General features: G+C 49.3%; 1 protein-coding gene across 9 annotated transcripts in view; it reads left to right on the top strand.

Annotated features, from left to right (window-relative positions):
• Eps15l1 (epidermal growth factor receptor pathway substrate 15 like 1) overlaps positions 1–13579 on the top strand; it is an 82126-nt gene that overhangs the window by 35525 nt on the left and 33022 nt on the right. For all 9 annotated transcript variants that reach the window (XR_012911877.1, XM_075986972.1, XM_075986971.1 and 6 more), the window contains exons 10-17: positions 1347–1504; positions 3632–3788; positions 4028–4113; positions 5322–5394; positions 5885–6046; positions 6677–6874; positions 7592–7756; positions 13135–13258. Coding sequence is in view for 8 of the 9 variants with exons in the window: in XM_075986972.1 (XP_075843087.1) it covers positions 1347–1504; positions 3632–3788; positions 4028–4113; positions 5322–5394; positions 5885–6046; positions 6677–6874; positions 7592–7756; positions 13135–13258 (1123 nt within the window). In the remaining variant the exon portion in view is untranslated. The remainder of the gene's footprint in view (positions 1–1346; positions 1505–3631; positions 3789–4027; positions 4114–5321; positions 5395–5884; positions 6047–6676; positions 6875–7591; positions 7757–13134; positions 13259–13579) is intronic.

Here is a 13579-nt window from a genome sequence, read left to right as displayed (position 1 = left end):
TGTCTCTATTTTAGTTTTCAAGTCTTGAATAGTTTTTTTCCTATGTTTGATTGCTTTTTCTTGGTTTTCTTTAAGGGATTTGCTGATGTCTTCCAATTTTTTGTTTGCCTTTTTCTCCATTTCTTCGAGGGAATTTCTCATTTCTTCTTTAAGAGTTTCAAACATTGTCCTGAAGTTATTATTTAGGTTATTTTCTTCTGCTCCATCTATATTTGGTTGTTCAAGTCTTGCTGTTGTAGAGTCTTTAGGTTTTACTGGTGTTGTGTTGCTCTTTGTGACGTTGCGTGTGATCTTACCTTGTCTACTCATCTTTCCTCTAATAGGTGTGGTTCTTGCTGTCTGTATTCTGTTGATTAATGTAGGTGCCGGTGAATCCAAGGCTCAGATGGTTGTTCCTCGTGGTACAGTCAGTGCCACAGTTCTAGTTACCCTGTTGGTCACTCCCAGACTCTGCTCCACTCCCTTGGAGTTTGCTGTCTCAGGCCTGCTCTAGCCTAGATTTTCAGCTCAGACTTGTTTCTGTAGATGTCCCTGGTCTGGATCTGTTCCTGCAGAGGTCCCTGGCTTGGGGTTGGTCCTGTACAGGACTCTGGCTCTGATCTACTCCCTTGGAGTTCCCAGGCTCAGGTGCACCCAGACCCGTAGAGAACCTTGCTCAGGCTTACTCCCTCAGAGTTCCCAGACTCACAGAGGTCCTGGCTCAGGCCTAGTTCCTCGGAGGTCCTGCACCATTATTTCTTGACAGCAAAAAAAGAGAAAACTTTGATTCAATTCTCTAAAAAAATTGACTAGAGGTATGGGCCTGGAGAGATGACTGCTTCTCTAGAGGACCCGGGTTTAATTCTCAGCACCCACATTGCAGCTCACAGTAGTCTGTACTTATGCATGTGATGCATAGACAGTAACACCAATACACATAAAATAAATAACCTAGAAAAACTTCTAGAAGGATTCAGAATTAACTTTCTTGCTCACTTGAAGGTAAGTGAAATTGTTCCCTGGTACCTGTGAAGCCTGGGCTCCAGAACCCCCAGGGTGCCAGTGGCCTGCAGTGGTGTCCTCATTGAAGTGATGCAGTGTCTTCACAGAGCCCAGAGTGTGTGCTCCTAGACTTTCCACATTCAGAGAAAAGACTCACCTGGGTTCAAGTTCCAGCACCCAGTGGCAGCTCACAGCTGTCTGTAACTCTTGTTCCAGGGAATCTGATGCCCTCATGCAGACATATCTGCAGGCAAAACACCAATTAAAAATAAATAAGTTATTTTTAAAAAATGAAAAGAAAGCCTAGATGTTAGCTCAGACTAGAACAGGGCTCATGGGTAAGTCACTGTTGTAATATGTTTCAGCCGCCAGTAGCCTGGGTGGTGCCTGTGGCAGATAAGATGCGCTTTGATGAGATCTTCTTGAAGACAGACCTGGACCTTGATGGCTATGTGAGTGGCCAGGAAGTAAAGGAGATCTTCATGCACTCGGGCCTCACACAGAACCTTCTGGCACACATTTGGTAAGAGTGGAAGCCATGGTGAAGGTGGCTCTGAGAGGCTGGGAAGTGGGCAGACAGGAAGAAGGACTCCAGTTTCCCAGGTGCCAGTGAACAGGGAAGTTGGGTCAGCCTTCGTACTGGAGAGCTCTGTGGGACAATTTCTCCACAAGCCTTACCTTGCTTCAGTTACCTGGAACAATCATTCTGCCTGCCACTTGGGTAAGCCAGAGAGGGCCTTGACAGTTTAGTGAAGTCCTACTTGAAAGGGCAACACCTGCTTCCAACAGGGAGGAAGGTAGGGAGTAGGACCCTTGTTTGTTCCTCAGTGTTATGGGAACCCTTTCCTGGGGAGATGTAACAACACCCACCCCCCCACATACACACATAGTGCACCAAGGATATACCCAAGTTCATAACACTGAAGTCCATTGGGGCACCAATGACTTAACTGGGCTTGCAGTTGATAGGTGAGATGTTTCTTACAAGAGTGTGAGGCACCCCAGAAAGGCTGATGACCTCCACAGCGGCACTGATGGAGGCCTCTTCAGTTAATTTTCTACACTCGGTGGCCCTTGGCACATTCTGGGATCCTTGGCTATGTGAGATTAGCGCAGAATTACATACAGTGTTTGGGATGTGTAGATGAGGGTCTAGCAACCCTCCCTACCCTGTCCTCCTATGGGAGACTGATTTAGTTAAAATTTCTATAGTTGTGATAAAACACTATGACCAAAAGCAATGTGGAATGGTTTGTTTTTGCTTACATTTTCAGATAACAGTCCATCACTGAGAGAAATCAGATAGGAACTCAAAAGGGAATGTGGAGGCAGGAGCTGAAGCAGGGGCCATGCAGGAGTGCTGCTTACTGGCTTGCTTGCTCCTCGAGGCTTGCTCAGCCTTCTTATACAGCTCAGGACCACCTGCAAAGGGACCACCCACAGTGAGCTGCCCCCTATTTTCAGTCATTAATCAAGAAAATTCCCGCACAGAGCTGCCTATAGTCCAATCTGATGGAGACATTTTCTCAAGAAGCCTCTACCCAGATGTGTCTGGGTTGTGTAAAGTTTAAAAAAAAATCAGCCAACACAGGACAGACAGTCATGAGCCAACAGGCTCGCTCTCAGGGTTCTCACAACTGTTCTGGTGTAGATGGTGGCCACTGTGTAACACTTGGTGCTGGGTGGAGGAGCCATCTTCATCCTCCCTCTGCCATCTCAGAATGGGGTTCCTGTGGTTGCCTGGTCCAGGGCATTGTTAGCTTGTCTAGAGCCAGGGCCTTGAGTGACTTCCTGACCGCAGCAGGGAAACTGAGCTGGTTACATGATGGCCAGAAAGAACTATCTTGAATAATCCTAGCCAGGCAGGGAAGAGAGCTGGCCAAGGGGCCTCGGTCACGGTGTTGCCTCTTTAGACAGGCTGCTGGCTCCTTCAGAGCTGAGCTGCTGCACTCAAGTAATGCAGGAGCTACAGAGAGCAGCCCATGTCTGCTGTTTTTCAGCAGTGCTCTGCAAGTAGCTGCTGCCAGAGTGGGCCCTTGAAGACCTTGTGCTCTGCCTTTGGCAGTTGACTGCATTTTACAGCAACTGCAATCGGTCACCAGTAGTGGAAGTGTTTGCCCCTCATGAGGCCATTCACTGCCAGTTCAAGTCTGGGGCATTCCTGTTCTCTCTTATTCCACACTAGGAACAGAGAGGCCAGAGGCAAGTTCCTGGTGGTACAGACACTGTGGCAGGGACTATGTCTCCAGACCTCCATAGTGCAGCTCTTGTCCCCACTGACTCACACCGGTAGATCTCCACATTCTCCAGGAATCAGAGTGTAGGCCTGCACCTTCTGCACGGGAGCTAATGGGGCAACCACGTCTCTACAGTACCGTGAATGAGGTGAACCAAGAAAGCCTTGACCCTTACAGTCAGCTGGAAGTGTATGCTAGGGGCAGGGTCCTTCCTGAGACCAGGCGCCTCAGTTGTGTAGGCCAGACCCTCACTCCTGTACTGTCTGTCGGCCTGTTACCAGCCTTGAGTAGGTGCTCATCAGCACTAGGGAAATGTGGAAGCCATGCTCAGGGCTTGCTTGGTAAGTGGGGCATGCTCAGGGTAAGTGGCAAGCACAGGTGTGGTGTGTAATTGCATCCCACGTCTCTCCCAGGGCCTTGGCTGATACGAGACAAACGGGGAAGTTAAGCAAAGAGCAATTCGCGCTAGCTATGTATTTCATTCAGCAGAAGGTCAGTAAAGGCATCGACCCTCCTCAAGTCCTCTCGCCAGACATGGTACCACCCTCGGAGAGAGGCACTCCCGTTCCAGTGAGTAACCAGACACCCTTGCTTCTGTTGTTCCCGCCACCCACCAGAAGGTGGTGCTGGTGCTCCAAGAGCCCCTAAGTCCTCAGTCCCCAAGCCCAGGTTGGGGATGGGTGTGGGGTATCCTGTGACTGGGCCACCTGGAGTGTTCTCAGGCCATTGGCCAGCACTTTGGTCCCCTGCTGTACCAGAGATGTGGGCTGTTGGCTTCCTGTGACTCTGTGTCTGACGATTTATCCTAGGATAGTTCGTGTGCTCTCGGGTCAGGGGAATTCACAGGTGTTAAGGAGCTGGATGACATTAGCCAGGAGATCGCTCAATTGCAGAGGTATGTGACTGCCCTCTTCCCTGGTGGCTCGTGATGCAGTGGCCTTGTGTCCATGCCCCCAGTAAGCCTCTGAGGGACAGGAGAACACAGTCTTTTCAGATCTGCTTCTGTTTGGGTCTTTGTTGCTCTGAGCCCACATTGTCCAGGTAGCCTCAGCAGGTTGTGGCTACACAGTTGCACAGGGACACAGCAGAGATGAGCCCAGCTTAGGAGAGAGACCCTCATCTGGAGCACCTGGTCTGCACAGTGGGCCAGTTCCTCACTGCCCTTCACCACAGTGGGTGACTGCTACTGCTCTCCATGTCACTCCTCATGGCTCCCCGAGCCCAGTTTTGTTTCCAGTCCTGCCTTTCAGAAAATTCTACTGTGTCTCCCCATGCCCACAACAGCTCCTCAGAGTCCACTGTTTGTTGTGGTGCTGGTTGGCATTCATGTGCAGACCTTTGTCCCCAGTGTCCCTCTACTCTTGTTGAGTGGACCCTCAGTGTCAGACTGCTGAGTAGCATTTCCCTGGGTGTGGAATGTAGGGGTGGTGTCTCTCTGTACGACAGTCATGGAATTGAGCAATGTGGTGACATAAGTGTGTTATGGAGGTGCCTGTACCAACTGTCTGGGGTGTTGGAGCCCATGGAAAAGGTGTGTGCCTGAGCTTCTCTCTGGGTCCTTGCCCCTTTAGGCCCAAGTTCTCCATTTTCTTGCTGGCTGTCAACTGGGGTGGGGGTGGGGGTTGCTAATATTGGAGACCACTTTTATACCTCCCTGTTTACCTCCTGAACCTTCAGAGTTAGTAAGGGCTTGGCTAGTCCCTGTCACACTTAGGAGTCTCCATTTTCTTCTCTGGCCATCAGATGGGGAAGACACTGTGCTCTCAGGCAGTGAACACTGGGAGAGGAGCCTCTTGGGTGCAGGTTCCGCTGTGCCCTAGGGTGGGGGATTGTTGGTTAGTCCAGGAGTGTTGCTGTAAAGAGTACCTAAGACTAGGTAATGTTTAAAAGAGAGCGGCTTCTTTCCCTCAGTTTAAGAAACTGATCTATCTGGTCTCTGATGAGGACCTCAGGACATAGGCTGTCACAGTGACATAGGACCAGTTTTATGGCAAACCTGAGGGGACAGGACACATGAAGGGTCATGGGTCATTCGAGGTCAGAGTCACAGCTGCGTACCGTGAGTATGGACTCACTTTTTCTGTGTTGTCTTTAAACCTGCAGAGAGAAGTACTCACTGGAACAAGACATCCGAGAAAAGGAAGAGGCCATCAGACAGAAAACCAGCGAAGTACAGGTATGGATGCTGCACCTTGGCTTGTATTTTTTTCTTCTGATACAGGGTTTCTCCGTGTAGCCCTGGCTGTCCTGAAACTCACTCTGTACACCAGGCTATCCTTGAACTCACAGGGATCACCTGCCTCTGCTTTCCCAGGTGTGTGCCACCACTGCCTGGCAGCTTGGGCCTGTTTTGTGCTGAGTGTAGGGAACATGCTTTAGAAACAGCTTTGGGATTGCAAGGTGTTTTTGTTTCCTTGCCGGCATCGGTGATGGAAGCTGGGGTTTCATTCATACTTGGTAGGCAATGACCATAAAAAACCCTGCCTCACTTGTGCTCAGGTGCCAGACAAGAACCCAGGACCTCATGCTCACCCTCAGCCAGCACAGGGATAGAGCATCATCTTACAGAAGTCCAACAAAGCCACAGCCAAGCCCAGAGAATGCTTTTAATCTCTCCTTGTTCAGGGCCATTAACAGTGTCAATCAACACCTTCCCATTTCCCTAGGAGTTACAAAATGACCTGGACAGGGAAACCAGCAGTCTACAGGAACTTGAGACACAGAAGCAGGATGCCCAAGACCGCCTGGATGAGATGGACCAGCAAAAGGCCAAGTTGCGGGACATGCTGAGTGATGTGCGGCAGAAATGCCAGGATGAGACCCAGATGGTGAGTCCCACGGTGTGGAAGATGTTCCGAGTGTCCCTAACAGCCAACAGATGACCGAATGCCTGGAGTGGAATCTCCCGACCCGTGAATGATCCCTCCATCTCTAGAGATCAAGTTGCAGAATTGCATGGCTTTCATAACCATGGCCTGGACACCTGGCTGTGGTCTCTGTCCCACATCAGGAAACAGCTCCGGGTGCCTCTCTGCCGCTTCCATTTTATGTGCATTGGTATAAAGGTGTCAAATCCCCTGGAACTGGATTTACAGACAGTTGTTAGCTGCCATGTGGGTGCTGGGAATTGAGCCCAGGTCCTCTGGAAGAGCAGTCAGTGCTTTTAACCGCTGAGCCATCTCTCCAGCCCCCCCATTCTGCCTTTTAAAAAATGTTTATTATTATACTCATTTTTTTGTGAGAGATATTGTGTGTGTGTGTGTGTGTGTGTGTGTGTGTGTGTGTGTGTGTGTGTGTGTAGGTTAGAGGATTTCAGTGGGGCTTGGTCCTTTCCTTTCACTCTGTGCACCCACCCTGATTTTGAGGCTCGGCAGTTTCCATGTGTACCCAGCTTCACACAGTGAAAAGTTCGATGTCTTTCTGTCCCTGACTTGTGAGTTCCTTGACTGTCACTTCAGATCTCATCACTGAAAACCCAGATCCAGTCTCAGGAGTCAGACTTGAAGTCTCAAGAGGATGATCTCAACCGGGCCAAGTCAGAGCTGAATCGGCTGCAGCAGGAGGAGACACAGCTGGAGCAGAGCATCCAGGCGGGACGTGCCCAGCTGGAGACCATCCTCAAGTCCCTGAAGTCCACGCAGGATGAGATCAACCAGGTATTTTGATGGGGCTGGCTTCTCCTCTTCCCCTTCCTTTTGTTTTCATTAGCAGATACTACACAGCAGGTATCATTTTGACGTTCCTGTGTTTGCCTTCCCATCATTCCCAATACTCGTTTTTAAATTAGAGGAGACAGGAAACAACAATTGTAATCACAAAAAGCTGGACATGGTAATGCATGCCTTTAATCCCAGCTCTTGGGACACAGAGGCAGGTGGGTCTCTGTGACTTTGAAGCTAGCCTGGTCTACGTAGTGAGTTTTAGAACATCCAGAGCTATGTAGAGAGATCCTGTCTCAAAACAAAACAAAACAAAAATAAAGAAACAGAGGTTGGGTCCAGGACCAGTTGGGTGCACTGAGCTGTCTCTGTTGCATGACACATGTGTCACTGTCCTCCGTGAGTTCTCTGTCTGGGAGTGAGGGAAAACATGCGCATAGTGAAAACCTGAGCGGTAACAGATTGCCATCCCAGATTCTGTATAATTGTAGTTGGTTGAGAATTGGCAAATGTTTAGGGGAGCAAGTACTCCTCTGGGGGTTGGACTGCAGAGCCCTGGAGCAGTAGGGTGTCTTGGTTTTCACGGATCAGTGCATCCTGAGTAGTATACAGCATGCGCAGGGCAGTCCTTCCCATGAGCGTGATCCCCTGGGGAAGGCATCCTGCTGGCTGCACCCCAAGCTATTCTTGATGTCCATGGTATTTATCTTGCAGGCGAGAAACAAGTTGTCGCAGCTTCAGGAAAGCCATCTAGAAGCTCACCGGAGCCTGGAACAGTATGACCAGGTGCCCGATGGGGTCTCTGGCACCAGCCTGCCTGACCTGGCCACCCTGAGTGAAGGCGTCTTGCTGGCAGAGAGGGGCAGCTTTGGAGCCATGGTAAAGGTCGAGTAAGCGTCACCTGGTCCTCGTGGGCTCTGCTGCAGCTGCAGAATCTGCACATAGCACTGGCTCCCTCGGTGCATGGCACCCCTTGTTTTTGATGGCAATCTGCACAGGGCCCAGTTGCTGGTGGTCAGATTTATCCAGCTGTCTAGAAGCTGTGAAGTCCAAGTGTTCCATTTCCACAGAAGTGTTTCTATTGTAGAGGGCAAACCTAACCAAAGCCAATGTGGTCCCATGCAGTTCTGTGTTCCACTGATGGTGCTCTTGGGGTGCACGTGTGTTATTCAAGTCCAGTGATTCTGAAAGATGGAAAACCACTGGAGGTACAGCTCGTAGTGAGCACCACAGGTCCCAGGTTCCATCCTGCAATGCACATTAAAAACACCGCAGCTTGTCTGCCTTCCAGGTGCTCTGTGGTCAGCTGTCAACTGGCCTTTCTGGGAGAACCTCAACACTGTGGCCTTTACTGCTTGTGAGCCATCAGCCCAGGCAGTGTAACCCTTCTCTCAAGTTGTCAATGCCCATTGTTGGAGCCATCAGCCCCCGCCTACGGATATCTCTTCGGTTAGGCTTATGAGTCCTGGTATTTGGGCTGCTATGCTGCTCTTAACCACTTGGCCGCCTCATCTTCCAGGGCTCTGCCTTGCTCCAGCCCTGCTGCTTCTCCCTTCTTGTCTTGTGCTCTAAACACAGCCACCTTTCCCTCTCTTCTCTGTGTTTCTTTCGCATCCAAGAACTTACAGGGAAGTCTGTATCTCTGCCTGTCCCTTGTGTCTGCCCACAGAAGTTCCCTTCACTTCTGGACTCAAAAGCAGGTGGCTTCCTGCCCACCTCAGCATCTCAGGCTTCACTGTTCCATGGGATTCCCATGGAATTCCCTGCGCTGTGGCCTGTAGCTGGTTTCTTGTGACTGCCCTCTCCACTTGGTCTCACCATTGCTTCCCATGCAGCTGGCTTGTCCTGTGTCCTGGGCCAGGGAAGTGCTCACTCTAAGCCTGCCCTTGTAGACTGCTTGGTTTGTTGTTTTCTGTCTGTCTCTTGAGACAGGATGTCACTGCAGGCCAAGCTGGCCTGAAACTCCAGAGATTCCAGTTTGGGGATTAAAGGTGTGTGCCTGGCTCTCCTTGGCTTTTATCGGGCTCACATCCTGGGCTGCGTCTTTGCAGTGGGTGACAGTTTGCTGGTGGCTGGTCATTTCTGCTACCACCTGAGGCTTTTGTACCTGGGTATTTTTGTTCATTGTTGAAACAAGTGGAGTTTGTATGGTTGACTGTCACTTGTACAGTGTAACTATCAGATATATTACCTAAAAACTCAGTACTTGTGTATGAAGGAACCCACATCTCTTTGTATAAATAGTTTTAAGATAATTTCTGGGGCTATTGCCATTTCTTAATAAACACTTTGAAGCAAGGTCTTTGTTCAGTTTTCCATCTGGGGACTGTCTGGAGCAGAATGCTCCAGTTCTCTTCGTGGGGTGCAGCTAGGGGCTGTGCTTATGGAGAACAGTGCAACCAGAGTGGACATCTAGAACTTTCTGCAGGTGATTCTTTTTTTTTAAACAATTTATTTATTTACTTATTATGTATACAATATTCTGTCTGTGTGTATGTCTGCAGGCCAGAAGAGGGCACCAGACCTCATTACAGATGGTTGTGAGCCACCATGTGGTTGCTGGGAATTGAACTCAGAACCTTTGGAAGAGCAGGCAATGCTCTTAACCACTGAGCCATCTTTCCAGCCCCTGCAGGTGATTCTTGAGTCACTGAGTTGAATGTTAGGTTCCCATCGTGGAGACATAGGATCTTAAGGCCATTCTCATTTCTGTGTGTATATCCTTAATTACTTTTTTCTTTCACAGTGCTGTAGGTGGAGTCCAGGGTCTAACATGTTAGCAAGGACGGAGCCCAGGGACTCACACATGTTAGCAAGTACTTAACCACCAAGCCTTGAACCAGCCCAAAGTCATGTTTATTTCTTGTGACTGATGGATACACAGCCTACCCAGCAGAGAAAAAGCTGTGAACTATCCCATTTGTTACTTTGACTCATCAGCACAGTTGGGTCCTTGGTCCCTTTCAGCTCCAGTAACATGCAGGAGTCAAGGTTTTGGACTCCCAGCAAGTAAATGAGAGCTACTTAGCTGGTTACTTGAACTCAGCTGAGAATGGGAATATTAAATCAGGACAGTTAGCAGGAGCTCCAGCATTGGGCCCCCACCCAACACACTTTTCATTTTGTTTTGTTTTGTTATTAGAGGCAGGGTCTCATGGTATTGCCATGGCTGACCTGGAACTCAATTATGTAGACCAGGCTGGCCTTGGGCTCAGAGAGATCCATATGCCTCTGCCTCCTAGTGCTGAGATAAAAGGGATGCACCCCACACCCAGCCCCCAACGCTGTAAAAAGCAGGAATGTCACAGAAATTTTTTGGTGCCCTCTGTGACCATATCTATACTCTGAAAGCAGGCAGAACTTAAGGCTAATTGCTGCCTTGCTTTTGAAGGTATTGTCTGCATCTGAGCACATGGCTCATCAGTGGGGGCTTGCCTAGTGTATACAGTGAGGCCCTTGGTCCCATCCTCCATGCTGCAAAAGCTAGTAATTATATGAAATTAGTTCATGTGTTTTACCTCTGTTAAGGAACTTATCACCTCATCATTGAGTGACCACATGATTCAGTGTTCTGGGAAGATGGTATCTGCTAGTGGCATTGTAGATTGGTTCATCCGCTTCTAGGCATATGCTGATAGCATGTGTCCTGTATTTGGAAGTGCCACGGGCCTGTGCTTAGCCTTGTATTCTGTCTCCCAGAGTGACATACCCTTCATTCTGGCTGGTAACTGGCTGTGTTCTCATTTGTGGGTAAGGAAAAGCCTTCATTCCAGCTCCATTTCTTCCTTACTCTTAATGTGAGCCAGTGCCTTGGCTACAATGCTGAGCTGTACCCAGCTGTTCTATGGCCCCCTTCAGGGACGATGTCAAAGCTACATGAGGTGTGCGATTTCTCTTGACATTGCTGCATAGGCCCCACCATCCCACTATGTGAGAACTGGTAGTGCACTTCACAGGCACGTTTGTGCCATTGAAACCCACTCACTCATCGCCCTCCCAATAGATAGTACTCCGCCCTGTCCATAAACGGCAGCGTAAGCTTCCTTTCTGAGACCAAGCTCCATCCCTCATCCCTTTGTCTCTTAGACACAGCCCATTCCTCACCCAGGGCTAGTCCAAGAGTCTTCTGCCTGACTCGGCTTTCTTAGGTCATAATCTTCTGCCAGTGTCTCTCTGTCCTTGAACCACAACAGCTGTGTGCCCTTCCTTTGCCCATGGTGTGGTAGAGAGGTCCATCTTCTGCCTCAGTGCACGGGGCAGTCTCCCATCACATTCCTCTCCGTCCTGAACCCCAGCAGCTGCACTCGGGTGTGCATCTCGGGGCTGGCAGCACCCAGGCGTCTTCAGCAGATGCTGCGCTGACTGCATCTGTGCTTAACCTCCCTGAGCGCCAGGCCTGGCTTCCCTAGGAAGGCCTGTGCCCAGAAGCTCTGAAGAATTGGTTCCAGGTAAGAAGATGGCCCACCACTTCTTCAAGTTGTAACTACTGCTTACTATTTCTTTAATCTTTATTTCTTCATTTCCTGAGAATCTTGCTATGTGGCCAGGCTCGTCAGGAACTCTTGTCCGAGGTGCTGGAAGCCTTATTAGACTGTGTCCCTTTAGACATTTGTCTGCTTTCACAGATGCCCCAGCTTTGAATGACTTGGTCATGGGAGAGTGCTACTGTAAGCCATCTGCTGGCCATGATAGCGCACACATTTAATCCCAGCAGTCAGGGAGGCAGAGGCAGGCTGATGTGTGAGCCCAAGGTCAGCCTTGTCTACATAGTGAGTTCCAATCTAGTCAGGGCTGCACAGCGAGACCCCTGTCTCCTTGGGGGGTGGGGGGATTCCAGTTCAGTAGCCCTGTTTCTTGGAGGATTGTGTCTTTCTTAGGCAGAACAGAAGCCTGATTCTCAACCCAACATTCTGCTTGCAGGGGTCACCCCACCCCTCGGCCCATTTCCACTATGGAAAAGCACTCTTCAAAAGTAAATGTTTTTTTTTCTGCTGCTTTGAATACACTTGCCAGTTTCTAGAAATAAGCACCTTTTTATAAAAATGCAAAATGCCCTGCATGCTTTAGCAACTCCCACTACACCAGGGTCACCCCAGACCTTACTTCCTGCTTGGGCAGAAACGGTCCACTTCTTTCTTGACATAGAACTGTGGGGGCTGGGAGCTGATGGCACTGCCCCCCCCCATCATTCCACTTTTTGCCCCTGTGAATGTCGTAAGTCCAGGGGCCTTTTATGAATGGGATCACACAGCATTTATCTCTCTTGTCACTGACCTCTTATTTCTATTTAGCTTCACATCCTCAAGTCTCCTCTTTTTTCTATTTATTTCTTTTTATTTTTTAAAACAGTCTTTTCTCATTTTACATACCAATCCCAGTTCCCTTTCCCTCCCCTCTTCCTGCTACCCCCACCTTCCACCCATCCCACCATCCACTCTTCAGAGAGAGTGAGGCTTCCCATGGGGAGTCAACAAAGTCTGACACATCTAAGGCCACCCCCCTTATATTGGGGCTGAGCAAGGTATCCCTCCAAAGAGAATGGGCTCTAAAAAGCCATTCAAACACTAGGGATAAATCCTAGTCCCACTGCCAGTGACCCCACAGACTGCCCCAGCCACACAGCTGTCACCTGCATGCAGAGGGCCTAGTCTGGCCCTATGCTGACTCTCCCGCTGTCAATCTGGAGTCAGTGAGCTCTCACTAGCTCAGGTCATCTGTTTCTGTGGGACCATCATAATCTTGACCCTTTTGCTCATATGATTACTCCTCCCTCTCTTCGACTGGACTCTGGGAGCTTGGTCCAGTGCTAGCTGTGGATCTCTGCATCTGCTTCCATCAGTTGCTATATGAAGTTTCTATGATGACAATTAAGGTAGTCATAAATCTGACTGCAGGGGAAAATCAGTTCAGGTACCTCTCCACTATTGAAGTCTCCTCTTTTCACAGCAGAATTTTCTTCCTCTTCAAGGTTGGATGTTATTCTACCATATGGGTGGATTAGATTCCATCTATTTGCTCATTTCCCTCAGTGATTTATTGCAACACTGCAAAGCTGTGGTGCAGTTTCCATGTGTGTCATGCCTGGTTTCTATTGCATCTCAGCAAATAAACCAGCGTCTAGGGTTGTTTTTCTGAAATGTCCACTTGTGGGACTACTCTTGAGGTATTCTGTCCTGGCTCACACTGCGTCAAATGCAGGTCTGATTTAGGTGTAGGTCAGAAGTAACTCAGCACCTGTTCTTTCTTCACAATCCTAGGATGATCCTTTCAAAAACAAAGCCTTACTGTTTAGCAACAACTCCCAAGAACTACATCCAGACCCTTTCCAGGCGGAGGACCCCTTCAAATCTGACCCATTTAAAGGAGCTGACCCCTTCAAAGGTATGCCCAGCCAGTGAAAGGACTGTTGTTTCCCCTCCTTTTTAAATGCTTTCTTACGGCGGCGTATGGGGTTTTCACCTGCATGTGTATGCATCATGTATATTCAGTGCCACTAGAGGGCACGAGAGGACGTCAGAGCCACCATGTGGGCACTGGGACTTGAACCTGGGCCCTCAACAGGATCAACTGACACTCTTAACTGCTAAGCCACAGATTTTTGTTTTTTGTTTGTTTTGGAGATAGGATTTCTCCATGTAGCGTGGCTGTCCTAGAACTTGCTCTGTAGACCAGGCTGGCCACGAACTCACAAAGATCCTCCTG

Source organism: Microtus pennsylvanicus, chromosome 9 (assembly GCF_037038515.1).
Source record: "Microtus pennsylvanicus isolate mMicPen1 chromosome 9, mMicPen1.hap1, whole genome shotgun sequence".
Taxonomy (NCBI): Eukaryota; Metazoa; Chordata; class Mammalia; order Rodentia; family Cricetidae; genus Microtus; species Microtus pennsylvanicus.
The sequence above is the reverse complement of the archived record's forward strand: the minus strand, read 5'-3'. Positions and strand labels throughout refer to the sequence as shown.